The following is a 26,140-nucleotide window of genomic DNA, read 5'->3' on the forward strand; positions in this document are numbered from 1 at the left end:
GTCTTGTCTCATCTCTGCAACTCCCGTACGGCGAAGGTCGAGAGCCATGCGTCCTCCGAAACACAACCCAACCAAGCCAAGCCGCACTGCTTCTTGACACAATGCACATCCAACCCGAAAGCCAGCCGCATCAATGTGTTGGAGGAAACACCGTACACCTAGCAACCTGGTCGGCATGCACTGCGCCCATCCCGCCACAGGAGTCGCTAGTGCGCGATGAGACAAGGATATCCCTGCCGGACAAACCCTCCCTAACCAGGACGACACTGGGCCAATTGTGCGCCGCCCCATGGGCCTCCCGGTCGCGGCCGGCTGCGACAGAGCCTGGGCTCGAACCCAGAATCTCTGGTGGCACAGCTACCCGGGAGGCCCTCATTTTGCTCTTTTGTAGCTTTGGCAACTATGTGTGTGTTTCCTATCTCAGTTCACTCCTCTTCCTGTAGGCTTTACAGTTGCTCCCCACCCCTTGGCTGCAACCCTTCTAATTTAGTGTACCCTGCACGCACAACCCATGTGGAATTCCTGGTCTCTGGCAGTGTTCGGAACTACTGATCTGCGGTCAAGAACGGTGAGTTTATCTCAGTCCCTTGACTTTTTGGCCCTGACATTTTCTCTCATAGTCCGAAAGCATTTGGTCGTCGCGGTGGTGGCACAGGCGAACTCATTTCTCCTAAATGGAGATTTTCTCTTTCTCCCTGTCAATCTCCTCATTTGAATTCCATGCTGTCACTGTCACTTGGCCACTCAAGCTTAACATTGTTGTCATGAATCGCCCACCAGGTGTCCTTAGAGAGTTCCACAATGAGCCTGACCCCTTGATTAGCTCATTTCCTGATGATGGCTCACCGCTCTTCATACTTGCCGACTTCAACCTCCCGACGCCTATCTATCTTTCCCCTCCTTGCCTCTTTTCACCTCACCCTTTCCCAGTCCCCTCCCACTCACAAGGCAGGCAATATGCTTGACCTCATCTTTACTAGAGGCTGTTTGCCTAGTAATCTCACTGCAACCCCCCTACAGGTCTCTGATCACTACTTTGTTCCCTTTTCTGTGTTGCTTTCCTCCAACCCTAGCCACTCAGCCCCTACCCAGATGGTAACCCATGCGCCGTTGCAATCTTTGCTCTTTATCTCCCACTACTCTTTCCTCTTCTATCCTACCCTTCTCTCCCTAAATCCTTTTCCCTCCTGTCTTCTGATTCTGCCTCTTCGACCCTACTCTCCTCCCTTTACGTATCCTATGACTCGTGCTGTCCCCTTTCTTCCCGGCCGGCTCAGCCCTCCCCTCCTGCTCTGTGGCTGAGGGACTCATTGTGAGTTTACAGAACAGGGCATCGGGCAGTTGAGTGAAAATGGAGGGAAACTAAACTTCCGGAGAACCTATCATCCTTTCACTCCTTCCTCTCTACCTTATCTTCCTCTGTATCCACTGCTAAAGCCACTTTCTATCACTCTAACCCTAGGAAACTATTTTCCACCTTCTCCTCCCTCCTTAATCCTTCAACCCCCCCCCCCCTCCTCCGTTTATGCGGATGACTTTATCTACGACTTTGAAAAGAAGGTTGACAACATCCTCATTCACTCAGCCTATTGAGTCCACTTGTCTCACTCACACGGAACTCCCCGACGCCTTGACTTCTCTCCAGATTAAATCTTACGACTAGTGACATCCGGCCACCCCGCTCGACCCCATTGCCTCCTTCCTTCTCCAGATCATCTCTGGAGACCTTGTCCCATTCCTCACTTCCCTCATTAACTCGTCCTTGACCACTGGAGTCCCCTCTGACTTCAAAATTATCCGATTCACTCCCCTCCTCAAGAAACCAACTAAATTCCTCTGACGTCAAAAACTACAGACCGGTAACCCTTCTTTCTTTCCTTTTCAAAACCCTTGAGCGTGTTGTCTCTGACCAACTCTCTTGCTATCTTTCTCAGAACGATTTTCTTGACCCTAACCAGTCAGGCTTCAAGACGGGTCACTCAACCGAGACTGCTCTTCTCTGTGTCATGGAGGCTATCCACATGGCCAAAGCTGACTCTCTCTCCTCTGTTCTCATCCTCCTAGATGTATCCGTTGCCTTCAACACTGTGAACCATCAGATCCTCCTCTCCTGCACACTTGGATTGCATCCTACCTGGCAGGCCGCTCCTACGAGATGACGTGGAGAGGATCTGTGTCTGCACCACGTACTCTCACTACTGGTGTCCCTGAGGGCTTGGTTCCAAGCCCTCTCCTCTCTAAGCCCTCTCCAAGTCACTCTGCTCCATTATATCCTCACATGATCTCTCCGATCATTGCTATACGGATGACACTCAACTACTTTTCTCCTTCCCCTGTTCTGACACCCAGGTGGCAACACACATCTCTACATGCCTGGCAGATATCTCAGCTTGCGTGTCGGTCCACCACCTCAAACTCAACCTCGACAAGATGGAGCTCCTCTTCCTCCTTGGGAAGGCTTGCCCACTCCAAGACCTCTCCATCACGGGTGACAACTCCATGGCATCCCCCTTCCATCCCCCTCGCTCTTGCAAGTTCATTCTCTTCAACATCCATAGAGTACGACCCTACCATACACAGGAAGCGGCGCAGGTCCTAATCCAGGCACTTGTCATCTCATATCTGGATTACTGCAATTTGCTGTTGGCTGGGCTCCCTGCTGGTGCCATCAAAACCCCGCAATTTATCCAGAACGCCACAGCCTGCCTGGTGTTCAACCTTCCCAAGTTCTCCCATGTCACTCCGCTCCTCCGCACACTCCACTAGGTTCCAGTCAAAGCTCGCAAGACCATGCATGGTACTTGCCTAAGGAGCAACAAGAGGAACTGCCTCTCCCTAACTTCAGGCTTTGCTCCAACTCTACACCCCAACCCGAGCACTCCGTTCTGACACCTCTGGTATCTTGGCCCTCCCACCCCTACCCCCCAAAAAAATCATAATCCTGAACTAACACTTGCACTTGACTTTCCCCCCCTACTAGCTCTGACCTTACTGATCTCTACTTTATTGAGGAAAAATGTACCCCTATGACTGAGATATGTGGTTGTCCCACTTAGTTATCTTAACTTGAAACAGCGAATTCTGAGTGTGAATAAGGCGACAAAGATGTGCTTTTAATACAATACGTAGGCTAACACATACAAAGCAGAAATATGACTGTTTATAAATAATCTGCGGGACAACAAAAATATTTTCATCCCAAAATTGACTTTCTGACCCGCCCGCTCCCAACCCGAGCATGAAATATTCCGAATGCGCTGCAATGATCTCTGTCTGGACCCGCATTCACTCTACTATGAGGCACCTGTTTTAGCGGATCAGTATGTCTGTGCCGCCAATCAGTCATAGCGGTTAAGAAAAAATACGAGTTGACATGACCACCATTGTCATCTATTTCTTGTTACGATTGATGTAGCTATGAATATTAACGATAATCCCCATAGCCTACATGGTTCATTTCTTCGTAAAAGCACATAGATGTGTATGAAACGGCAAGCAAAAACGTTGAAACTGGTCAAGTGCCTTATTGCCTTTTGAATGTTGTGTAACATCAGTCAGTAGTCTAGTCAAGGAAGCGTCATGCAGATTATATTGGTACACTCCAAAGACCAATACCATTGCCAAATACCTTGAGTTGGTACCACCCAGCACATCTAGAAGGAAGTGTACGTATTTCATACCGAACCACTCCTTTGAGATGATGTCGAGGCTCTCTCAACATCACGATTTCAATGGTAGAGTTGAACCGCTAGGGGCAAAAAGAGGTCGATATAGTTAGTACTATAAAACAAACATATTGTAATGAAACAGGCAGGGCAATATAATCACTTTTGCAACGAACTGTGTTTCACTGTAAGTAAGCCTAAACATCTGTTTTCGAATATTTTTTTCTTCTTCGTGAAAGTTACTCTTTAAAGGTGGTTTCAATGCTGTGAAACACACTTGTACTGCACTAGAGTACAAAAATCGATATTCCCAAAATGTAGCATGTATTTCTTTATAGTAGGACTCTTATTTTTTGAAAAAACATCCGGGATCGTGCTGCCAGCATAATATCCCGCTGCCAAGAGAACGGTAATGGAAACTGCATAGTACAACAGACATACACGAGAGAATGTTCCTACCTGTCCTCCGATATTTTTTTTATTTTTTTTACAGAACTGCAAGATAATTAATTGAAATATAAACTTTAAAAAAAGGGTGGGGCATATCAGTATAAACTATGTTAAACTGATCAATTAATGTTTGAATAACTCAAAAATTACATACATCCTAATAGGATCTCTCCCCTATTTTCCTTCATTGGAACCTTCTGGGTAGGCTGGAGCGGCTGGACCAGTAAAATGCCATAAAATACTTGGCATTTTTCTAAAATTGGTGGCATTTTCATAAAAGCCAGTAGCCATTCCGCCGAATGCTAAACTTTATACTAGGAGGATTATGACATATCAAGGGGGAAACAGATGAAAAAATAGTGAAAATATTTTACATCAGTGATAATATCAGGCTGTTTTATATAAGTGAATAAACTGTTATAGGCACACAGAAAAAATGTATAGATTGTTTGTAGTAGAGGTGAATGCAAATCTACCATTGTAGTGCCCTGATCATTGTCATGAAATTGTTATATTACCAGTCTTGTTGAAACGTTTTTGAAAATGTCTGACTTGTAGCCAAACCATTTTGATTGATAGCCATCGCCTGTTGTGATTGAGTTTATAGCGTTATGATCATAGACCTAAGCTATAAAATAGCTTCTGATCCCAATTGCTGCTACTTCTTCAGATCAAGAATGATATAAATATTGGTCACGCGTATGTATGTTTGTCTGTTTCTGTTTTCATTTGGGAGGTAACTGTTACACAAAAGCCTTATTATTATCTCAAGCAGAGAGAAGAGGCATCGCATTATTCCACTTTTACCGCTCCCCTATGTGACTGGCTCCCCCGTGCGCATGTGAACCAATGGGACGACGAGAGGCGCAGTTTAAAAAGGAAGCCGCGAAGACGTTTCCGCTTATCCAAAACAAAACAAACGGGCAAGCCTAAAGATACCGGACAAGAGAACGGTAAGTCGCACTCCTATGACCACTAGCCAGCAAACCGTGAGTAATTGACACTAATTTTGCACATTATTAGCAATGTAAATATCTTGCTATCGCTTTTGAATGACAAAAGCCATCCCTGCTAGCTAGCAGCGGGATACCTGTAACGTTACAGGCATCCCTGGAGTAAAAAGGCTGCTAACTAGTCATGCCTTCCACCAACCAAACCGAAGATCATCTGATCGAACTTTGGACGCTGTCCTCACTAACGTTACTCGGGTTGTCATAAACCTCAAGCGTATTTTGATTCCCTGATATTTGATAATGACTAGCCTAGGTAGCAAATTGTCTGTCTAATTAGCTAGCTAACACGATTTTACTAATTACCACTTGCCCAAACAGGAAATGGCTTCAATCATCTTCTCTGAGAGAAATGCAACCCTCCATACACCTGCCCTGAAGATGCGCCAGCGGTTGCAATCTGTTCCAGGTACTCTGCCTTACAATTGTCAATTATTTACCTTCGTTTACGTCTGCTTTGATAGAACTCTGTATGCTTCATAACCAAGGCTACATTGGTTGTTTTAACCATGAGAACACATGCACTTCTGTTACCATCTGAGACAGTAAAATGTAAACGATTGTCCCTGATTGTTATCAATAGTGTATACTTTGCTCAACCCATTTACCCCTTTAAAATGTATGCTTACAGAAAACCTGAAGACCCCCGTGACTGGAAAAAAGTTTCATGCTCCTTTACAGTCTGGTCGCAAGGCTTTGGGGGCAGTGAACAAGATCACATCAATGCCAGCTGTAAATGGACAAGAGAAGAACAAACTCCTTGAGGCACAGGTCATAATCTCACAATTTCACAAATTGTTTTTGCCAGGTGATGTGTGCCTAGATCTGTATAAAATATATGCTCTTGACAACCCCTGTGACTGAAAATCATGATTTTCTCTCTTAAGGAAACAAAAGTTAAAACCCTCCCTCAGACCAAAGAAGAAGAATACCCAGACATTGAGAAGTTTATACCCTATGACCCACTTGGTAAATCAACTCTGGTGTTTTACCCTTTGCTATCCCACCACCTTTCTGATAACCACCCACTAACTTTTACAAATTCTTTGTGGTTCTAGAGTTTGAGAACTACATCATCCCAGAGGATGTGGTTTGCCTGAGTCATTTTGTGTTGCCTCGACTGGTAAGTCTCCCAGAAATGCCATGTCTGCCTGAAGAGGACTTTGACGTGCTTGGGACGTACACATGTTTGTCTCCTTTGAAGAACCTACCACGCTCAGGTTCGTTTTAGGATTTGGGGTTCAATTAAACTGTGGCATTGTCAGTTTGTCATTTCAGTGGCTTTCCTTTATTTTCCTCAGACAATTGTGCTATGGAATTGGATGCATTCCTTCAAACTATCAATAAGCTGACCATTGACCTGCCCCCAGAGATGGATGAATGCTGAGTCTATAGCTTTGTAGTTTCTCACCTACTGTTCTGTTTTTATCAATAAAGCTTATTTTTGAAATCCTGAATAGTGTTACTGATTTTTAATTTCATAAGTGTTGCATTGGCTGCTGCAAATCTGATACTTATTTTGGTAATATTGCGTACCTATTCAAGGCATATCATTATGGCTATGTGAGCAGCACTGTCAAGAATTCTTTACCTGGTCCAAGACTTGTCTGTGCTGTTGGTAACTATGGTCATTGTGACGCCCCAATGACCATGAGTTGACAAGACTGCGGGAACAGAACTGGGGCCAGGCTAAGGGATTTCATGTAGACTACGCTATTATTAACAGGAGTTAACTAAACCAAGTACATGATCTAGCATAAATCTATGTAAAGCGTTGGACAAGATCTTCAGTTACTTGACAATTGTCACAGAAAAGCCTTCATTTCTCAGAACAAGAATAGACTGATGTGTTTCAAAGGTCTTAGTTTCTGGCCATATTGAGCCTGTAATCAAACCCACAAATGCTGACGCTACAGACACGCAACTAGTCTAAAGGCCAGTTTAATTGCTTTAATCAGCACAAGGTTTCAGCTGCGCCAACATAATTGCAAAAGGGTTTTCTAATGATCAATTAGCCTTTTAAAATGAAACTTGGATTGGCTAACACAACGTGCCATTGGAACACAGGAGTGATGGTTGCTGATAATGGGCCTCTACCATCTAGATATTCCATTCAAAATTGGCCGTTTCCAGCTACAATAGTAATTTCCTACACTGTCCTTCTGATCAATTTATTTTTTTTAAAGTGCTTTTTCAAAAACAATTTAAGTGACCCCAAACTTTTGAATGGTAGTGTATATTGCGCATATACATGGTACTTTTATATAAAGCAGTCAACAATACATTACCAAACACAAGCTATATAATCCTAACCCTCAGTCCATCCCACCTGTCACCATAGACCATCTTTTGGTTTCCATGTGCCATGTATTTTTCAATTGTGCTGTGATTTACAATTTTTGAACCTTTTCAATAGTATCCCCAGATTGTGAGCTAAAGATAAACCTTTCCTACAAGTATATTTATTGACCGACTACGGCTTTCCAAATCGCCCAACACTGCTATTTGTAACGTTCATTTCAAGTAAGTAGTGAATTTTTTTATTCATTCCTGAACCTGTGACCAGAAACAAGCTACATTGGGGCAATACCAGAATAAATGATCTATTGTCTCTTCGCAGCAAAATCTACAGAGATGAGATTGTTGTATGCCCCATATATACAGTTGAAGTCGAAGTTTACATACACCTTAGCCAAATACATTTAAACTCAGTTTTTCACAATTCCTGACATTTAATCCTAGTAAAAATTCCCTGTCTTCGGTCAGATAGGATCACCACTTTATTTTAAGAATGTGAAATGTCAGAATAATAGAGAGAATTATTTATTTAAGCTTTTATTTCTTTCATCACATTCCCAGTGGGTCAGAAGTTTACATAGACATATTTGGTAGCATTGCCTTTAAATTGTTTAACTTGGGTCAAACATTTCGGGTTGCTTTCCACAAGCTTCCCACAATAAGTTGGGTGAATTTTGGCCCATTGCTCCTTGACAGAGCTGATGTAACTGAGTCAGGTTTGTAGGCCTCCTTACTTGCACACGCTTTTTCAGTTCTGCCCACAAATGTTATATGGGATTGAGGTCAGGGCTTTGTGATGGCCACTCCAATACCTGGACTTTGTCCTTAAGCCATTTTGCCACAATTTTGGAAGTATGCTTGGGGTCTTTGTCCATTTGGAAGACCCATTTGCAACCAAGCTTTAACTTCCTGACTGTCTTGAGATGTTGCTTAAATATATACTCATCATTTTCCATCATGATGCCATCTATTTTGTGAAGTGCACCAGTCCCTCCTGCAGCAAAGCACCCCCACAACATGATGCTGCCACCCCTGTGCTTCATGGTTGGGATGGTGTTCTTTGGCTTGCAAGCCTCCCCCTTTTTCCTCCAAACATAACGATGGTCATTATGGCTGAACAGTTCTAATTTTGTTTTGTCAGACCAGAGGACATTTCTCCAAAAAGTACGATCTTTGTCCCCATGTACAGTTGCAAACCGTAGTCTGGCTTTTTTATGGCCATTTTGGGGCAGTGGCTTCTTCCTTGCTGAGCGGCCTTTCAGGTTATGTCGATATAGCACTCGTTTTACTGTGGATATAGATACTTTTGTACCTGTTTCCTCCAGCATCTTCACATGGTCCTTTGCTGTTGTTCTGGAATTGATTTGCACTTTTCGCACCAAAGTACGTTCATCTCTAGGAGACAGAATGCGTCTCCTTCCTGAGCGCTATGACGGCTGCGTGGTCCCATGGTGTTTATACTTGCGTACTATTGTTTGTACAGATGACACACAGTGGTGTGGGGGCTGTGCTTTGGCAAAGTGGGTGGGGTTATATCTTACCTGTTTGGCCCTGTCCGGGGGTTTCATCGGATGGGGCCACAGTTTCTCCTGACCCCTCCTGTCTCAGCCTCCAGTATTTATGCTGCAGTAGTTTGTGTCGGGGGGCTAGTGTCAGTCTGTCACATCTGGAGTATTTCTCTTGTCTTTTCCGGTGTCCTGTGTGAATTTAAATATGCTCTCTCTAATTCTCTCTCTCGGAGGACCTGAGCCCTAGGACCATGCCTCAGGACTACCTGGCTTGATGACTCCTTGCTGTCCCCAGTCCACCTGGCCATGCTGCTGCTCCAGTTCCAACTGTTCTGCCTGCGGCTATGGAACCCTGACCTGTTCACCGGACGTGCTACCTGTCCCAGACCTGCTGTCCCAGACCTGCTGGAACCCTGACCTGTTCACCGGACGTGCTACCTGTCCCAGACCTGCTGTTTTCAACTCTCTAGAGACAGCAGGAGCGGTAGAGATACTCTCAAAGATCGGCTATGAAAAAGCCAACTGACACTTACTCTTGTGTTACTGACTTGTTGCACCCTCGACAACTACTATGATTATTATTTGACCATGCTGGTCATTTATGAACATTTGAACATCTTGGCCATGTGCTGTGATAATCTCCACCCGGCATGGGGGGTGGCCAGAAGAGGACTGGCCACCCCCCATAGCCTGGTTCCTCTCTAGGTTTCGGCCTTTCTAGGGAGTTTTTCCTAGCCACTGTGCTTCTACACCTGCATTGCTTGCTGTTTGGGGTTTTAGGCTGGGTTTCTGTACAGCACTTTGAGATATCAGCTGATGTAAGAAGGGCTATATAAATAAATTTGATTTGATGAACGTGGTACCGTCAGGCATTTGGAAATTGCTCCCAAGGATGGACCAGACTTGTGGTCTACAATCATTTTTCTGAGATCTTGGCTGATTTCTTTTGATTTTCCCATGATGTCAAGCAAAGAGGCACTGCCTTTGAAGGTAGGCCTTGAAATACATCCACAGGTACACCTCCAATTGACTCAAATTATGTAAATTCGCCTATCAGAAACTTCTAAAGCCATGACATAATTTTCAGGAATTTTCTAAGCTATTTAAAGGCACAGCCAATTTAGTGTATGTACACTTATGACCCACTGGAATTGTGATACAGTGAATTATAAGTGAAATAATCTGTCTGTAAACAATTGTTGGAAAAATGACTTGTGTCATGCACAAAGTAGATGTCCTAACCGACTTGCCAAAACTATAGTTTGTTATTAACAAGAAATTTGTGGAGTGGTTGAAAAACGAGTTATGACTCCAACCTAAATGTATGTAAACTTCCGACTTCAACTGTAAGTCAAGCAACGTGTATAACAGTACCATCAGTAAGACGACAGCATACAACTCTGCGACACATTTCCAACCCTTACAAGGCGGATGCGCATTGGAGTTTGGATCTGAATCAACTAATAATGATAATGGACAAGAGAGTGGGTGTGCGGGCATTCCCTGCCTGTACGGCTAATTATGCTTCGACACGAAGATCAAGGTAGCAGACAGCCAGAGGTGTGTGAGACCAGCAGTAACGCATCTCAGAGGTTGTCCGTGGAGCAGAGGCTCGCTCGTCCGCCATGCGTAAGACACTTGAAAGACTTACTATTGAACAACTCGTCCGGTGGATTTGTGTTCTGTTGTCAAGATGCTACAATGCGTCTTTAATAAGGGAAGTTGATGGGATGTTTGGGCTCTGGACCCCATGCAGCACGTACGGATGGTGTCTGTTGTAGATGGAAACTATGAAATCATCTGAAGGGCAACGCCGCAGAGGAGATGGAGCTTCCTAGCACTTGGGACGATGCGCACGGTAGGGTGCGTCTGCAAACCCCTAATAACAACATTGCGTGCAGTGCCACGCTAGTGCCCAAGCCAGAATTAAGTGATGAGAGACGATCCAGTCTACTTTGATCGGACTCGGAGGAATGGCAGATGGCGCGGGTGATTTAAAAAGTTGTTTTACCCCATTCTTGTCTTTTGTGATCAAAAGTTAAAGGTCAGATAACCACACAATTTTTTTTTTTTTTAACGCAAAAGCAAGTGTCTTTATCACGAGTCACATTGATCATAGCTTGTAAAGACTTTCACGCGTTTGCGCTTTTACGCACAGTATGCTAAGCCACTTAAGCAATAAGGCCCGAGGGGTGTGGTTTATGGCAAATATACCATGGCTACGAAGGACGCAACACTGAGTACTAGGACCCAGCCCTTAGCCGTGGTATATTGGCCATATATCACAAGCCCCCAATGTGCATTATTATAAACTGGATACCAATGTAATTAGACCAGTAAAACGAAATGTTCTGTCATGAAATACATCCACAGGTACACCAATTGACTCAAATTAGCCTATCAGAAACTTTTAAAGCCATGACATCATTTTCGGGAATTTTCCAAGCTGTTTAAAGGCACAGTCTGATAAACCACGGCCTTCAGCTTTCAGGGCTCGAACCACCCAGTTTATAATTGGTGAATAATCAATCTGATTATAGGCAGCACAGCAGTGGAACCGTTTCTTGCACAAAAAAACGTGTTGTTTTAGACTTGATTGTATTTAAAAATGTTATTTCATTAAATTAAACTTTTATTGAAGGCATGCACAAGTGTGCTCTTTGATCAAAAGGGTTTCTACACCAAAAATGAGTTATGCTGATTTTGTATAAGCTTTCGTGAAACCCTAATTTTGACACCTTCTGCAGGTCGTGTAAGCAAGTGCTACAAAACTATAGAGACGTTAGATAAAGGCCCGAGGCGGTGTGGTATATGTCCAATGTATTATGGCTAAGGGCTGTTGTAAATCAGGACACAGGGGAGTGCCTGGATACAGCCCTTAGCCATAGTATATTGTCTATACACTGTATACCATAAAATCCAGAGCTCTATTACTATTATAAACTGGTTACCAATGTAATTAGACCAGTAGTCATTTAAAAAGAAAAAAAAAGTCCGATATACCACAGCTTTCAGGGCTCGAACTACCCAGGTTTATAATTTTAAAACACACAAACCGCCGTGAAAAAGTCACGCCTTTTCCCCCAGGAGGCTGAAAAGATTTGGCATGGGCCCTCAAAGTTCTACAGCTGCACCATTGAGAGCATCTTGACTATCACCGCTTGGTATGGCAACTGCTTGGCATCCGACCGCAAGGCACTCAAGTGTAGTGTGTGCAGCCCAGTACATTACTGGGGCCGAGCTCTGTCACAGGCGGTGTCAAAGACCCTAAAAATTGTCAGACGTCAACTACCCAAGTCACTGTTCTCTACCACACAGAAAGCAGTACTGATGCACCAAATCTGGAACCAACAGAATTCTGAACAACTTCTACTCAAGACATAAGACCGCTAAATAGTTAACCAATTAGCTACCAGAACCATCTGCACCAACTCTTGACAAATCACATACGCTGCAGGTACTGCTCATCTATTCTGTTGCCTGGTCACTCTACACCTACCTAAAATGTACATAGCTACCTTACATTCCTGCAAATCGACTCAGTACCCTGAGTATATAGCAAAGTTGCCTTTACTCATGGTGTATTTATTCCTTGCATTGTTGGGAAGGGCCCATAAATATTTCACCATTAGTCTACACCAGTTTACAGATCATGCAACAAATGACATTTGATAATGCATAAACATATATTTTTTTAATTGTTCTTAGGGTGTTGTGGTCATTTGATAGGATTATATAAAAACAGAACACTAATCTTCACTTCTGTTACACTTTGGGTCCTTTGGATTTAACATTTAACGCCGGCCCATTCCTAATTGGACTTTACATTGGGCTTCCAATATTGTTTCCGGGAAGTCTGAGTCACTGATCAATGCATCATGTGTCTCACCAGTGCAGAAAAAGTATTGCACCATTTCCTCCCCCTCCGGTGGAGCTTAGTAAGCGGACCATTCAACCCTTTCACAAGGTCATACATCTTTTACTAGCTTACATTTTGGCTTATGCCAAGTAAATCTGAATCCTCAACAAATTACACAGACAGGGCGACTAGTTTGTAATTTAGTCAAATCCCAGTGACCCTTACTTGAGTGGGATGCCTGCCTGTAATCAAATGTAGAGCGTTGCGCTAATGTCAACCCTGTTATAAAGTAGGTAACACCAGTATGATACATGGCAGGCAAACATTGGGGATAAGAGACACTTACTTGCACTGGAAGCATTTAAAAAGCATTTGAGTAAAGGACGTATTGAGTTTAGACAAACTCAACCACATCTCGCTTCTAAAATCTTTTATTGTTAAACACGCGCATAACCAGAGTATTTGTACAAAAAGACTGCCGTTCAAGATAGCGTGGCTTCCTCTCCAGGTTCTAGCAGGTGGTGGCCTTTGCAGGTGAAGATGCTGTGGATGCTGGAGATCTGAAGATCTGTATATTTACAAGCCCAGCTTGGTCCTCCTCCAGTGTCTCCTCTTGGAGTTGTACCTAGAACACAGTGAAACCAGGAATAAATGATAATACAACACAAGCAATCTCCATGGTGGCATTAGTTTGAAATCCATTCAAGGGCTATAGTAGACCGTTTGTATTTAGGCTTGTTTAGTTGTAAACACCATATTGTTTCTTTACAATTTATCTGAGCAGATGCATAAATCCAATTAAAATCGTTTCAAGACCAGAGAATACTGACAAACTGCATTTGACTGGTAAAGCATATCAACCAAATGCTGTTTATTCCATATGCTCAAAAGCAAGAAAATGAGGCACAGCAGAAATAAGCCCCAACATGGCAAAAAGACATTCAAACATACTATTTGATAGGAACATCATTACCTCAGTCAGATTAAGTTACATTAACTTCTACCACTGGCGGCACTGTTGCTACCAACTTTCAGTTGATGGCACCAGCACGTGATTTGGGCACACCAATTTTGGGGCAATAATGACTTGACCAGTGTCCCATAATGTACCTGCATTCCATGGAACCTGGCTAATAATGTCTAGACAGCTTTTAAAGTAACATGCCTTTGCAGGGCTTGACATTAAAAGGTACATTTGCCAGTGGCAACATTGGGCCAGTACTAACTGAAAGCTACTGGCGCCAAATGAAAAGAATACTGGCCTGGGAAAGCGGTTGATTATAAAGGGAATTTTAAATTCTTGCGGGAAAAGCAAGTAACGTATAACAACCTACCCTCCATACACATTCTAACAATCTCATAAAGGGCGTTATTGTTAGCGATTTTGAACAGTCAATCTACAGTTGTAAGGCCCTATTAATTAAACATTTTTAAAATTCAGGTTTTATATTTTGGTCAATTCTGTGGAGGTTCCTTTCAAAAGTTGCAAAACTACAAAAATGTGATGCTCAAAGTCCACAACGCTTAAACCACATCAGAAGACCACTTTTGAGGTCTGAACAATATATTAAAGGAGAGTGTAGATGCCCTCTCCAACTACCTACCTCATGCCCATATTGCTTTTTTATTTACTTTTTTGCACATCTATCACTCCAGTGTTAACTTCCTAAATTGTAATTACTTCGCTACTATGGCCTATTTATTGCCTTAACTGGCACCCCAATGGTGGAACATGCTCCCTCACGACGCCAGGACAGCGGAGTCAATCACCACCTTCCGGAGACACCTGAAACCCCACCTCTTTAAGGAATACCTGGGATAGGATAAAGTAATCCTTCTAACCCCCCCCCCCCCCCCCCAAAAAAAAGATTTAGATGCACTATTGTAAAGTGGTTGTTCCACTGGATATCATAAGGTGAATGCACCAATTTGTAAGTCGCTCTGGATAAGAGCATCTGCTAAATGACTTAAATGTAAATTCCTTACTCCATTTGCACACACTGTATACAGATTTTCTATTGTGCTATTGACTGTACGTTTGTTTATCCCATGTGTAACTCTGTCGTTGTCGTCGCACTGTTTTGCTTTATCTTGGCCAGGTCGCAGTTGTAAATGAGAACTTGTTCTCAACTAGCCCACCTGGTTAAATAAAAAGGTGAAATTAAAAAATTAAATACAAATTGTGAGCCTAGCAAGAGACCGTTGTGTTTGCCCAGTAGTGTTTTTGTACTGTACAATGTCGGCTACATGTGATGGCAGAGTTAGCTAAACAATTGTCCAGCGATTGAAACAAATCATGATATCATTCCGACAGGTAGGCTTACTTTGCAGTCAACATTTACATTTGTTATTTTTTTTGGGGGGGGGGGCTTCAGAAATGTATTCCAACAGCGCATGACTGAATTGCACTTTCCAAGTATTCAACCAAGACTCCGAACCAAACTTTGAATACCTGGCCTGAACACATTGTTGCATACCCACTGCTGTTTGAATAAATACGCTGCTCAAAAAAATAATGGGAACACTTAAACACAATGTAACACCAAGTCAATCACACTTCTGTGAAATTAAACTGTCCACTTAGGAAGCAACACTGATTGACAATACATTTCACATGCTGTTGTGCAAATGGAATAGACAACAGGTGGAAATTATAGGCAATTAGCAAGACACCCCCAATAAAGGAGTGGTTCTGCAGGTGGAGACCACAGACCACTTCTCAGTTCCTATGCTTCCTGGCTGATGTTTTGGTCACTTTTGAATGCTGGCGGTGCTTTCACTCTAGTGGTAGCATGAGACGGAGTCTACAACCCACACAAGTGGCTCAGGTAGTGCAGCTCATCCAGAATGGCACATCAATGCAAGCTGTGGCAAGAAGGTTTGCTGTGTCTGTCAGCGTAGTGTCCAGAGCATGGAGGCGCTACCAGGAGACAGGCCAGTACATCAGGAGACGTGGAGGAGGCCGTAGGAGGGCAACAACCCAGCAGCAGGACCGCTACCTCCGCCTTTGTGCAAGGAGGAGCAGGAGGAGCACTGCCAGAGCCCTGCAAAATGACCTCCAGCAGGCCACAAATGTGCATGTGTCTGCTCAAACGGTCAGAAACAGACTCCATGAGGGTGGTATGAGGGCCCGACATCCACAGGTGGGGGTTGTGCTTACAGCCCAACACCGTGCAGGACGTTTGGCATTTGCCAGAGAACACCAAGATTGGCAAATTCGCCACTGGCGCCCTGTGCTCTTCCCAGAAGAAAGCAGGTTCACACTGAGCACATGTGACAGACGTGACAGAGCCTGGAGACGCCGTGGAGAACGTTCTGCTGCCTGCAACATCCTCCAGCATGACCGGTTTGGCGGTGGGTCAGTCATGGTGTGGGGTGGCATTTCTTTGGGGGGGCCGCACAGCCCTCCATGTGCTCGCCAGAGGTAGCCTGACTGCCATTAGGTACCGAGATGAGATTCTCAGACCCCTTGTGAGACCATATGCTGGTGTTGTTGGCCCTGGGTTCCTCCTAATGCAAGACAATGCTAGACCTCATGTGGCTGGAGTGTGTCAGCAGTTCCTGCAAGAGGAAGGCATTGATGCTATGGACTGGCCCGCCCGTTCCCCAGACCTAAATCCAATTGAGCACATCTGGGACATCATGTCTTGCTCCATCCACCAACGCCACATTACACCACAGACTGTCCAGGAGTTGGTGGATGCTTTAGTCCAGGTCTGGGAGGAGATCCCTCAGGAGACCATCCCCCACATCATCAGGAGCATGCCCAGGCGTTGTAGGGAGGTCATACAGGCACGTGGAGGCCACACACTACTGAGCCTCATTTTGACTTGTTTTAAGGACATTACATCAAAATTTGATCAGCCTGTAGTGTGGTTTTCCACTTTAATTTTGAATGTGACTCCAAATCCAGACCTCCATGGGTTGATAAAAATAATCAATGGAAATCCAATTTGTGTGATTTTGTTGTCAGCACAGTCAAGTATGTAAAGAAAAAAGTATTTCATAAGATTATTTCATTCATTCAGATCTAGGATGTGTTATTTTAGTGTTCCCTTTATTTTTTTGAGCAATGTATATTAAAAAAATTGCAAATTATGAACAAAAATTGGTGTCGAACTGTAACTCAAGTCAAACGGTCGGAGCTTTGAGCCCTGTCAGGCAACTATGATACTGTAGTCTTAATTGCACTGTCAATACTAAAGAGAATCCCCATCACAGGTGATGTGACCAGGTGTGAACTCCAAAGCAGAATGTTACTCTCAGCAGGATTAATGACAGCACACCCACTGATTGGAGTACTGTAATTGCAGACCTGCTTTAGACGGTCAGCGCATCCATTCAGCACTAGTTAACATTAGACCATTTTATGCGTTGTACGGGATAGCGGGATGCTAGGAATGTAGCTACACACATACCTGATCTTGTTGCCAGTCTTCATTCTGATCCACTGTGGGATGGGCCTGTTCTGCTTCTGTTTCTTAGCGAGAAAGCGCTTGATCCGGAAAGTCTTGTGGGACGACTGAAATTAAGAGGATGGGGCTGTGTTAGTTAACTAGGGTAGCATACATCACACGCAAACCTACATTTCCTTCATGGCATGCTACACTTACGTTAGGTAAACCTGCCAACTAACTCGTTGCACTTCAGTTACAGCTAGATTACTATAGGCAGGAAGTATACTTATATAAGTCAAGTCAATTTTACCGACAACCCGGCCACACGCTACTAAAACGTTACTTTTTAGGAATTCAATACTGGTATTGAAGACAATATAAAAGCTTTCGGTGTTGCCCTTAAAAACGCTTTATGCAAATGCCATGAACAATAATGCATTTCACTCATGTAGACAAGGATGTTATAAGATTTTTCCTTACCATTTTGTCCGCAGTCCTTACACCACAATGGCGGAGGCCGAAGAGAAAGAAGGAGGGGAAGCGTTGGTGATGTAGGCAATCCCAACCAATCAAAGTGTAGCAAAGTCTTGCGCTCCGCGCACACAGCGTCATCAAGTGGACCACTCCCGCATTGCATCAACATGACGCTTCTGTACCACTTGCAAAAAGTATTAGTGATTGGTTCTTTCAAATTGTATTTACAGTAGTTTGTCATAAAACCAAAAAAAACTATCTGGAGTGTTGAATAAATACCATACACAACTTAGAACAATATTTTCTTTATTGCGCTCATTTGTAACTCTTGTTTAGCAAGGCTCATGAAACAGGAATAAAAATGAAGGTATATATGCTTATTCCAATGAGAATGTTGTTACCATACTGTAGCATTGTTTATGTATGAAGATGTATACGAGTACGACAGAGAAGGCTACAACTTAATAGTCACCCATTAGGGGTTGCGTGCAGTCTCAAGTCAAGGCATAGCTCACAGTTCTATATTTATAAATGAAATGGCTTTTTAATTCCCCTGAATTGTTTAATGGGTGAAATAACAGCTTAATATTATTTTTTTACCTGTACAGAGTATTGAGGACTTGTTGGGGAAATAGAAAACAAACTTCTAAATGTACAGAGTATAAACCTAAAATGCCTAGTTTTTGAAAGAAGTTAAACCAGTAGACTCCTACACTGTTTCTAAATGAAATAACATATTGTATGTGATTTATTTTTAACGTATGAACAACTAATGAGGGTGAAAGCCCATTTAATATAAGAACTGTGCTTCGCAACTGTGTAAAACCAGTAGACTCCTACACTGTTTCTAAATTAAATAACATATTGTATGTGATTTATTTTTAACATATGAACAACTAATGAGGGTGAAAGCCCATTTAATATAAGAACTGCAACTGCGTAGCAGACCAATACTGTAAGGTCACTTTAAATTCATGTGGTCCAAATTCTTACTTTCAATTGACGGCCTAGGAACAGGGGCTGAACGACAGATTTTTACCTTGTCAGCGTGGGGATTCGATCTTGCAACCTTTCGGTTACAAGTCCAACGCTCTAACCACTAGGCTACCTGCTGCCCCATAGCCAAACTCCTGCAAACATTAAAGCGCCAACTTTCCCTTGCTTTTCTCCATAAACAAAACTAAAAGAGGGGCACCTTCAGGCACTGAGGGGGGACACCATGGTCACATCCCTTCCTCTGGTTGGGAGTGGGAAGACGGGATGTGGCTCTGCAGGAGAAGCACTACTGCAGCAGCCTCTCTGGCACCAGTTTGCTTGGCTCAGAGCAGATTCCTCTCAATCGTTTTAACATTCTTTATTTGTGGTCATTTTTTTATCCTTCAACTCCCTTTTCTTGGTCTCGCTCCAACTTCCGCTCCCCAGCATGAGATTCTCCTCCTCGGTTCCTGGCACCTGGCTGGTATAGCTGAATGGTAGGCCGATCCTGATGTACAAGGGAACGAAATGGCTGTGGTTAAGAGACAACAACAAAAAATAAATACAACAAAACTATTGAGGAATGTGATCAGATCAACATAAGAAATCAGGAGAAAAGGGAACAAATGTAATAGAATATCCCGATTAACCCAAGGAATTGATTGATCTGGAAAAATGCATATTTGACTATATACCAAGAAAGACTGAAGTTATTACCTTGTTTCTTAAACAATCTCTTTTAGCTTTCTCCTCCCTCAGGGTTTCTTCCGACTTTTTAGGCTTATCAGTATGGCTTGCGGAGTCCCCGGCATTCTCGCCCCTTCTCTTTTCCCAGACACGATCTCCTTTCTTCTTTTTCCCTTCTTCCTCTCGCTTTCTGTAGGAGTTCTCTCCATCGTGCCTTTCCCTCCTCCTTCGTCGATCCTCGTCTTGTCGTCTGATGCGCTCCTTCTCTTTCTGCCGCCGCTCCCTCTCCTTGTCTCGTTCACGGTTTCTGTCCCTTTCTACGTCACGCTCTCTGAAGTCTTTGTGTCCATCTTCATCAGCTCTGAAAGACAAGAACATTTACATGAATACAATGCAAGCCTTTATGTTAAAGACCTGTAACATCTAAGAGATGAATGGTGATGACCCCTCACTTCTGCGATACCCTATCCTCCCTGGTTTCGAAGTTTTGGCGTTTTGTCATATCAGGACACCCTGGAGCTCTGTCATCTTTCATCTTGTCCTTCTCAGGTTTCTTTAACTTCTCTTTAGGCTTCTCCACATCATCTCCTCTGTCTGGTTTTCGCAAGAGCTGAACGGAGACAGAAACCGCATAAACATGAAAAGAGCAGTCTGTTATTCTTCGGGATCACCTGTATCATACAGTCCAGTAGTTTGACAGGATTTCTTCTCCTTTCCATACCTTGATTTTTGGCACCTCCTTCGCTTGGTCTTTATCCTTCTCGGAAGGTTTGTCTCCTTTCTTGAACTTCTCTGCTTCGTTGCGCTTTCTCCTGTCCTCCTCCCTCCACCTGCGACGTTCCTCGTCCCTCAGGCGCTTACGGTCGAGTTCTCGTCTCCTCCTTTCCTCTCTCTTTTCCTCACGGATTCTCTGACCATCAGCAGACAAAAGCCACATGAATAGTCTATCCAGCCTCATATCATGCAAGAACACAGCTAAAATATATAATTATTTCCTACAGGCTACACATACCTGTTTGTTCTTTAAGAAGTCCAAGAGGGGAGTCATTTTCTTAGCTGGGGGGGGAATCATGCCTCATCCATTACTGAAATATCCCTTTCACATGGAACACTACTTGATTTCACATTGACACGCATCTAGAGTGTTTCAACTGGCTTTGATGTCAACCAAATGTAACCAGAAAATATGTTTACATACCTACTAGTTCCTTTGTTTTCGCCTCTATTTCCTCCAGTAGAGTCTCAGGGGTGGATGTAAACTTTTCATCGTCGCCATTATAAATCTCCAGGAATTTCTTATAGTCAGCATCTAAAAGAACAAAGTGTCTCAGTGGTACGTTCGAGCTAGAGGATCTAAATGGTGTGCAATTGCAACCAACCATAAAATGTCTCATGTAACATTTTCACCTTCATCTATTGTTCCACTTTTAACATCCTTTTTCTTACTCCTTCTTTTGGCAATCTTTTGAAAAGGAGCAAATTCAACAATGGCTGGATACTCCTGCCCTGTTAAACAAAATAAGCCACATCATTAACACATAAGGCAATCAGAAGCTGTTGCAATAGCCTAGGCTAATATTGCGTGGTCGTTATTAGTTCTAAGCTATTAGTGCTTTGAGGTCGGTTCAATTATTTTAAAGAATCACAGTTTTCCATTTTGATAAAAACATTTTAAGACATTAAATGCATTATGAAATTCAATTATTTTAAATCTTTCAAATTGAAGTTCCAAAGACAAAAACAATGAACATTAAATTGTCAAAACATTGAAAATATTTCATTGTCTGTCAGGTCCACATTGGGTAGACATCAATAGAAAAATAGGAAATAATAAAATATTTAGGTTGTGTATATTATTTAGTTTATGGCTATTATTTTTAATTCCTTAAAAAGTCATCATCTCAAGCAGAAGCAGCCCTGACCATCTAATCTCTGTCTGTGCTCTCTATACTGTACTGTCTTTTGTCATCCTATTTAGCTTGCCTGTAAGTATGCTGCATAGCTGTCTGACGAAATAATTTTACAAGTGCTTTAAAGTAGATTAGACGTGCTTTCACAAACTGTCCATCTCCCTCGTCGTTGTGTACATTTCTCTCTCATGCGGTCTGTGTTTATCTAACCTAAGTAGCAGGTGCAAGGATATCTGTCACTGTCTGAACCGGAAAAAGACAGGCGCAATGGATTATGGTCATTGTATTAAATTACGGCATTTCTGCGCTGAGATAGGTTGAATATTTGCTTGATGAAAACTACAACTCCCTTCCGCCCAGTGTCCCAAATAGTTTGACAATCCATCTCATGAATTATTTGACTTCTCTCTAGAGAAACGCTACGTTGGGCTCACAAAAAAACAAAACGGAATTAAAGTAATTTAACAGACGTCAGTCAATTAGTCGTTTAATAACCAGGGGAAAAAATGCAATGTTGGTTTAATCGCTCAGCACTTATTAGATGTCAATAGCTTAATGAAATTAAATGCATCACACCTCCATTATCAACGAACACATATCCATCAAACCGGTCTCTGAAAAGTACAATATCTTCCTGAATCTTGAAGTTGATGTATGCTCTGGCGAAGACATGGGGGTACATGCTGTATAGAAGAAAAACTAAGTAAGTAACCAGGGTACCAAATATGTGATTCTGACTGACAATCGTTCAGCAGACTAACGCACCTGCTGTCATTGGAGAAAAATTCTAAGTAGTCCACTTCTGGAAGTGGCTGCAATTGCACCTCCAGTTCCTCCTTGGTTATGCTTGGAGGCAGACGTCGGATAATGATCTGTGGCACTCAAATGTTAATTTATGAAAATAATATCCAAGCCAGATAGTTAAAATAGCAGATTCAGCCTCTAAGCGTTGGTTTCCAGGTCGCAATTGTAAATGAGAACTTGTTCTCAACTTGCCTACCTGGTTAAATAAAGGTGAAATAAAAAAAAATAACGGTAACTAGCTAGTTTAGCTGGCTATAACAGGTTCACTAACTTAGACATATCTGTTAACGTTACTCTTCAATAGGCAACATTCAAAAGATAACTAGCCAGCTAAATTCAATTACAGGCTAATTACACCTGATCTACTAGCTAGCCAGCAATACAGGAGTAGCTTGCCAGATTAAATCCGTGTAGCTAGCCATTTTGGTTTCGCTAGCAAAATAGAATAGATGGCGTAACGTTACCTTGGTCATTAATTCTTTCTTCTCCTGCTTTGGCTTCTCCGTTTTTTCAATGTTTTCGCATTTTATCTCCATCCTTTTCTCCCTCTGACGAGTGTTTTCCTTATCGTCTTTCATATTTATGCCATAAACAAAGCAATCTGCAGACCTGTATAAACTTTTTTAATTGCTTGATTGCTAACTTGCTGCTAGCTAGTTCCTTCTATTCGTCAACAACAAAAACTGCTTGTTGATTGGCTGCTAGGAGACTCTGGGAAAGACGTTCTGCGACACTTGAAAGGAAAGTGTGTCGCGTCAGTGATGGTGCGGGGTGGTGTCCACTAGTTACCACAGCCACAAAGTCAAAATTGGCTATATCGTAAAAATGTATGAAAAACTAAAATTAGCTTATTTGTCTTAACCTTATGCTTAACCTTAAATTATCAGTGTGGTTAGGGTTAGGTTTAAAATCTAAATTTAAGAAGAGGGGGTCGATAGGCAACAATGTGGTTTACTTTGGCCACAAATATTTACATATAATGTAAGACAGTGGATGCAAAGTACCAAGTAAATAACAGCAGTGTAGGTGTAAGTACACTGAACAATAATATGAACGCAACGTGCAACAATTTCATATAACGAAAGTCAGTCAATTGAAATAAATAAATTAAGCCCTACTCTATGGATTTCACATGACTGGGAATGCAGATATGCATATGTTGGTCACAGATACCTTAAAAAAAAGGGATGTGGATCAGAAAACCAGTCAGTATATGGTGTGACCACCATTTGCCTCATGCAACTTGACGCATCTCCTTCACATAGAGTTGATCAGACTGTTGGTTGAGGCCTGTAGCATGTTGCCCCACTCCTCTTCAATGGCTGTGCAAAGTTGCTGGATATTAACAGGAACAAACTGTGGTACATGTCGATCTAGAGCATCCCAAACGTGCTTAATGGGTAACATGTCTGGTGAGTATGCAGGCCAAGGAAGAATTGGGACATTTTCAGATTCCATTAATTGTGTACAGATCCTTGTGACATGGGGCCATGCATTATCATGCTGAAGCACGAGGTGATGGAGGCGGATGAATGGCATGACAATGGGCCTCAGGATCTCGTCACGGTATCTGTGTATTCAAATTGCCAGCGATAAAATGCAATTGTGTTTGTTATCCGTAGCTTATGCCTGCCCATACCATAACCCCACCGCTACCATGGGGCACTCTGTTCACAACGTTGACATCAACAAACTGCTCTCCCACATGACGCCATACACGCTCTGCCATCTCCCCAGTAGAGTTGAAACTGGGATTCATCCATGAAGAGCACACTTCTCCAGCGTGCCAGTGACATTCGAAGGTGAGCATTTGCCCACTGAAGTCAATTGTGACGCCGAACTGCAGTCAGGTCAAGACACTGGTGAGGGCAATGAGTACCCAGATAAGCTTCCCTGAGACGGGTTCTGGCAGTTTGCGCAGAAATTCTTCATTGTGCAAACCCACAGTCTCATCAGCTGTCTGGGTGGCTGATCTCAGACAATCCCCAGGTGAAAAAGCCGGATGTGGAGGTCCTGGGCTGGTGTGGCTGCACATGGTCTGCTGTTGTGAAGCCTGTTGGACGTACTGTCAAATTCTCTAAAATGATGTTGGAGGTGGCTTATGGTAGAGAAATGAACATTAAATTCTGGCAACAGCTCTGGTGGACATTCCTGCCAATTGTACGCTCCCTCAAACTTGACACATCTGTGGCATTGTGTTGTGTGACAAAATTGCACACTTTAGAGTAGCCTTTTATTGCCCCATAAATAACCTTTTTGTGCATATGGAAAATGTATAGGATATTTTATTTAAGCTCATGAAACCAACACTTTACATGTTGGGTTTATATTTTTGTTCAATATATGTGACTAGCTATGTAATTTATTGGAAAAGTATTATATTCTGTATGTACTACACTGAAACTTCAATGCCGTAGGATGGCGCTGTGATAGAAAATCAAAAAACAGCTTCAAGTTCCGGAAATGAACGAATGACCGTCAACATTTTGGTAGCCTTTAGCCTTTCTTAAGGCTACCAGAAGTTAGCAAAATAAACTGGCGTATTTGGTCGCCAGACATTCACATAAAACTGTTTGACAAATAAACGTGGTTGTCACTTGCTTCACCCACATTACAATTATGTGGTACGAAATTCTTCCCGGTCTTGGCGTCATGACTGCTTGTCTCATCCTTCCTGGGGTTTTCACTGCACAGATCCATAAATTGACCAACGGGGGGAAGGTGAGAGAATGTTGCTTACCAATGTTATGAATTAATGCAGTAGCTAGCTAAATATTCATTTTTAAACTGGTTGAAGTTATACAATTAACTAGTTTTGTATACTAGCAGTAAATTAGCTGCGTTAACAGGTATTATCCTTAACCTTTGCTTAGGAAAAGAGAATCGCCAGGGTTCCATACCAGTGGTATCTGATGGAGAGAGACAGACGAGTGTCGGGAGTGGATTTGTATTACAAATCGAAGGTAAATAGCGACGCGATTAATTCAAACGTCAATGCAGTAATTTAGTACTGTAACGTTATTACAATTGACCAGCAGTCAGCCATTGCTTAGGCCTAACTAACTATTTCTTCTTTACAGGGACTTGAGAACATCCACTAATCCCAGATCTCACCTATGAATGGAATTCTAATCTGTCTTAATTTGTTGTACGTTAATAAAGTTCTATATTGTCCGAATTAATCATTTTCTTTTTGTAGTTACTACTCATTATGTTGAAAACCTGACGAAAAAACAAATTGGGTTTACAGTTCAGTGTATTCAATAGGCTATTGTAACATTTATTACTCCTAAGGATTTACTCCTATTCACTGATATTCATAACATGTTATGTCTGTCTGAACCAATGATGTGTATATACAGTACCAGTCAAACGTTTGGACACCTACTTATTCAAGGGTTTTTATTTTTCCTATTTTCTACATTGTAGAATAATAGTGAAGACCTCAAAACTATGAAATAATACATATGGAATCATGTAGTACCCCCAAAAAAGTGTTAAACAAATCTAAATATATTTGAGATTCTTCTAAGTAGCCACCCTTTGCCTTGATGACAGCTTTGTACACTTTTGGGATTCTCTCAACCAGCTTCATGAGGTAGTCACCTGGAATACTTTTCCAACAGTCTTGAAGGAGTTCCCACATATGCTGAGCACTTGTTGGCTGCTTTTACTTCACTCTGCGGTCCAAACTGTCCCAAACCATCTAATTTGGGTTGAGGTCAGGTGAAAGTGGAGGCCAGGTCATCTGATGCAGCACTCCATCACTCTCCTCCTTGGTCAAATAGCCCTTACACAGCCTGGAAGTGTGTTTTGGGTCATTGTCCTGTTGAAAAACAAATGACAATCCCACTAAGTGCAAACCAGATGGGATGTCGTATCGCTGCAGAATGCTGTGGTAGCCATGCTGGTTAAGTGTGCCTTGGAATTCTAAATAAAGCACTGACAGTGTCACCATCAAAGTACCATCACACCTCCTCCATGCTTCACGGTGGGAACTACACATGCTGAGATCATCTGTTCACCTACTCGGCGTCTCACAAAGACACAGCGGTTTGAACCAAAAATCTAAAATTTGGAGTCATCAGACCAAATTACAGGTT

At 42.7% G+C, this 26,140-nt stretch overlaps 4 protein-coding genes and 1 non-coding gene across 5 annotated transcripts; 2 read left to right on the top strand and 3 right to left on the bottom strand.

Moving 5' to 3' along the window:
* Nucleotides 1-4,962: 4,962 nt before the first annotated feature.
* On the top strand, nt 4,963-6,584 carry pttg1 (PTTG1 regulator of sister chromatid separation, securin). Its single transcript, XM_029770635.1, has 6 exons — nt 4,963-5,068; nt 5,447-5,534; nt 5,757-5,896; nt 6,013-6,094; nt 6,184-6,345; nt 6,427-6,584. Exons 2-6 carry the CDS (start codon nt 5,450-5,452, stop codon nt 6,510-6,512), a joined length of 555 nt encoding a protein of 184 aa, XP_029626495.1. The 5' UTR covers nt 4,963-5,068; nt 5,447-5,449; the 3' UTR covers nt 6,513-6,584.
* A 6,577-nt stretch (nt 6,585-13,161) lies between these two features.
* Nucleotides 13,162-17,785, bottom strand: LOC115205061 (60S ribosomal protein L39). Its single transcript, XM_029770637.1, has 3 exons — nt 17,668-17,785; nt 17,209-17,312; nt 13,162-13,415 (listed from the first exon to the last, which is right to left on the bottom strand). Exons 1-3 carry the CDS (start codon nt 17,668-17,670, stop codon nt 13,367-13,369), a joined length of 156 nt encoding a protein of 51 aa, XP_029626497.1. The 5' UTR covers nt 17,671-17,785; the 3' UTR covers nt 13,162-13,366.
* On the bottom strand, nt 16,979-17,112 carry LOC115206897 (small nucleolar RNA SNORA69). The gene has a single exon (XR_003880876.1). It is a non-coding gene; the product is annotated as a small nucleolar RNA SNORA69 (small nucleolar RNA).
* Nucleotides 17,786-17,950: 165 nt separating the features above from the next.
* On the bottom strand, nt 17,951-22,782 carry LOC115205060 (regulator of nonsense transcripts 3B). The gene is made up of 10 exons (XM_029770636.1): nt 22,502-22,782; nt 21,999-22,105; nt 21,810-21,916; nt 20,731-20,829; nt 20,522-20,632; nt 20,336-20,379; nt 20,045-20,233; nt 19,776-19,933; nt 19,354-19,684; nt 17,951-19,144 (listed from the first exon to the last, which is right to left on the bottom strand). The coding sequence occupies exons 1-10, from the start codon at nt 22,613-22,615 to the stop codon at nt 19,034-19,036; spliced, it is 1,371 nt and encodes a 456-aa protein (XP_029626496.1). The 5' UTR covers nt 22,616-22,782; the 3' UTR covers nt 17,951-19,033.
* Nucleotides 22,783-24,479: 1,697 nt separating this feature from the next.
* On the top strand, nt 24,480-25,219 carry LOC115205062 (NADH dehydrogenase [ubiquinone] 1 alpha subcomplex subunit 1). Its single transcript, XM_029770638.1, has 3 exons — nt 24,480-24,758; nt 24,911-25,000; nt 25,118-25,219. The coding sequence occupies exons 1-3, from the start codon at nt 24,657-24,659 to the stop codon at nt 25,136-25,138; spliced, it is 213 nt and encodes a 70-aa protein (XP_029626498.1). The 5' UTR covers nt 24,480-24,656; the 3' UTR covers nt 25,139-25,219.
* The last annotated feature ends 921 nt before the right edge of the window (nt 25,220-26,140 follow it).

The sequence above is a fragment of the Salmo trutta genome, chromosome 13 (assembly GCF_901001165.1).
Source record: "Salmo trutta chromosome 13, fSalTru1.1, whole genome shotgun sequence".
In the NCBI taxonomy this organism is placed as follows: Eukaryota; Metazoa; Chordata; class Actinopteri; order Salmoniformes; family Salmonidae; genus Salmo; species Salmo trutta.

Coding starts and splice junctions, on each gene's coding strand:
- pttg1 (XM_029770635.1), top strand. CDS start 5,450: ATGGCTTCAATCATCTTCTCTGAGAGAAATGCAACCCTCCATACACCT. Junction 5,535..5,756: donor GCGGTTGCAATCTGTTCCAG/GTACTCTGCCTT, acceptor GTATGCTTACAG/AAAACCTGAAGACCCCCGTG. Junction 6,095..6,183: donor TATACCCTATGACCCACTTG/GTAAATCAACTC, acceptor TTGTGGTTCTAG/AGTTTGAGAACTACATCATC.
- LOC115205062 (XM_029770638.1), top strand. CDS start 24,657: ATGTGGTACGAAATTCTTCCCGGTCTTGGCGTCATGACTGCTTGTCTC. Junction 24,759..24,910: donor AATTGACCAACGGGGGGAAG/GTGAGAGAATGT, acceptor ACCTTTGCTTAG/GAAAAGAGAATCGCCAGGGT. Junction 25,001..25,117: donor ATTTGTATTACAAATCGAAG/GTAAATAGCGAC, acceptor TCTTCTTTACAG/GGACTTGAGAACATCCACTA.
- LOC115205061 (XM_029770637.1), bottom strand. Junction 13,416..17,208: donor AAGACTGGCAACAAGATCAG/GTATGTGTGTAG, acceptor ACTGTGTTCTAG/GTACAACTCCAAGAGGAGAC.
- LOC115205060 (XM_029770636.1), bottom strand. CDS start 22,615: ATGAAAGACGATAAGGAAAACACTCGTCAGAGGGAGAAAAGGATGGAG. Junction 21,917..21,998: donor TTTTTCTCCAATGACAGCAG/GTGCGTTAGTCT, acceptor TCTTCTATACAG/CATGTACCCCCATGTCTTCG. Junction 19,934..20,044: donor AGGAGGTGCCAAAAATCAAG/GTATGGAAAGGA, acceptor GTCTCCGTTCAG/CTCTTGCGAAAACCAGACAG.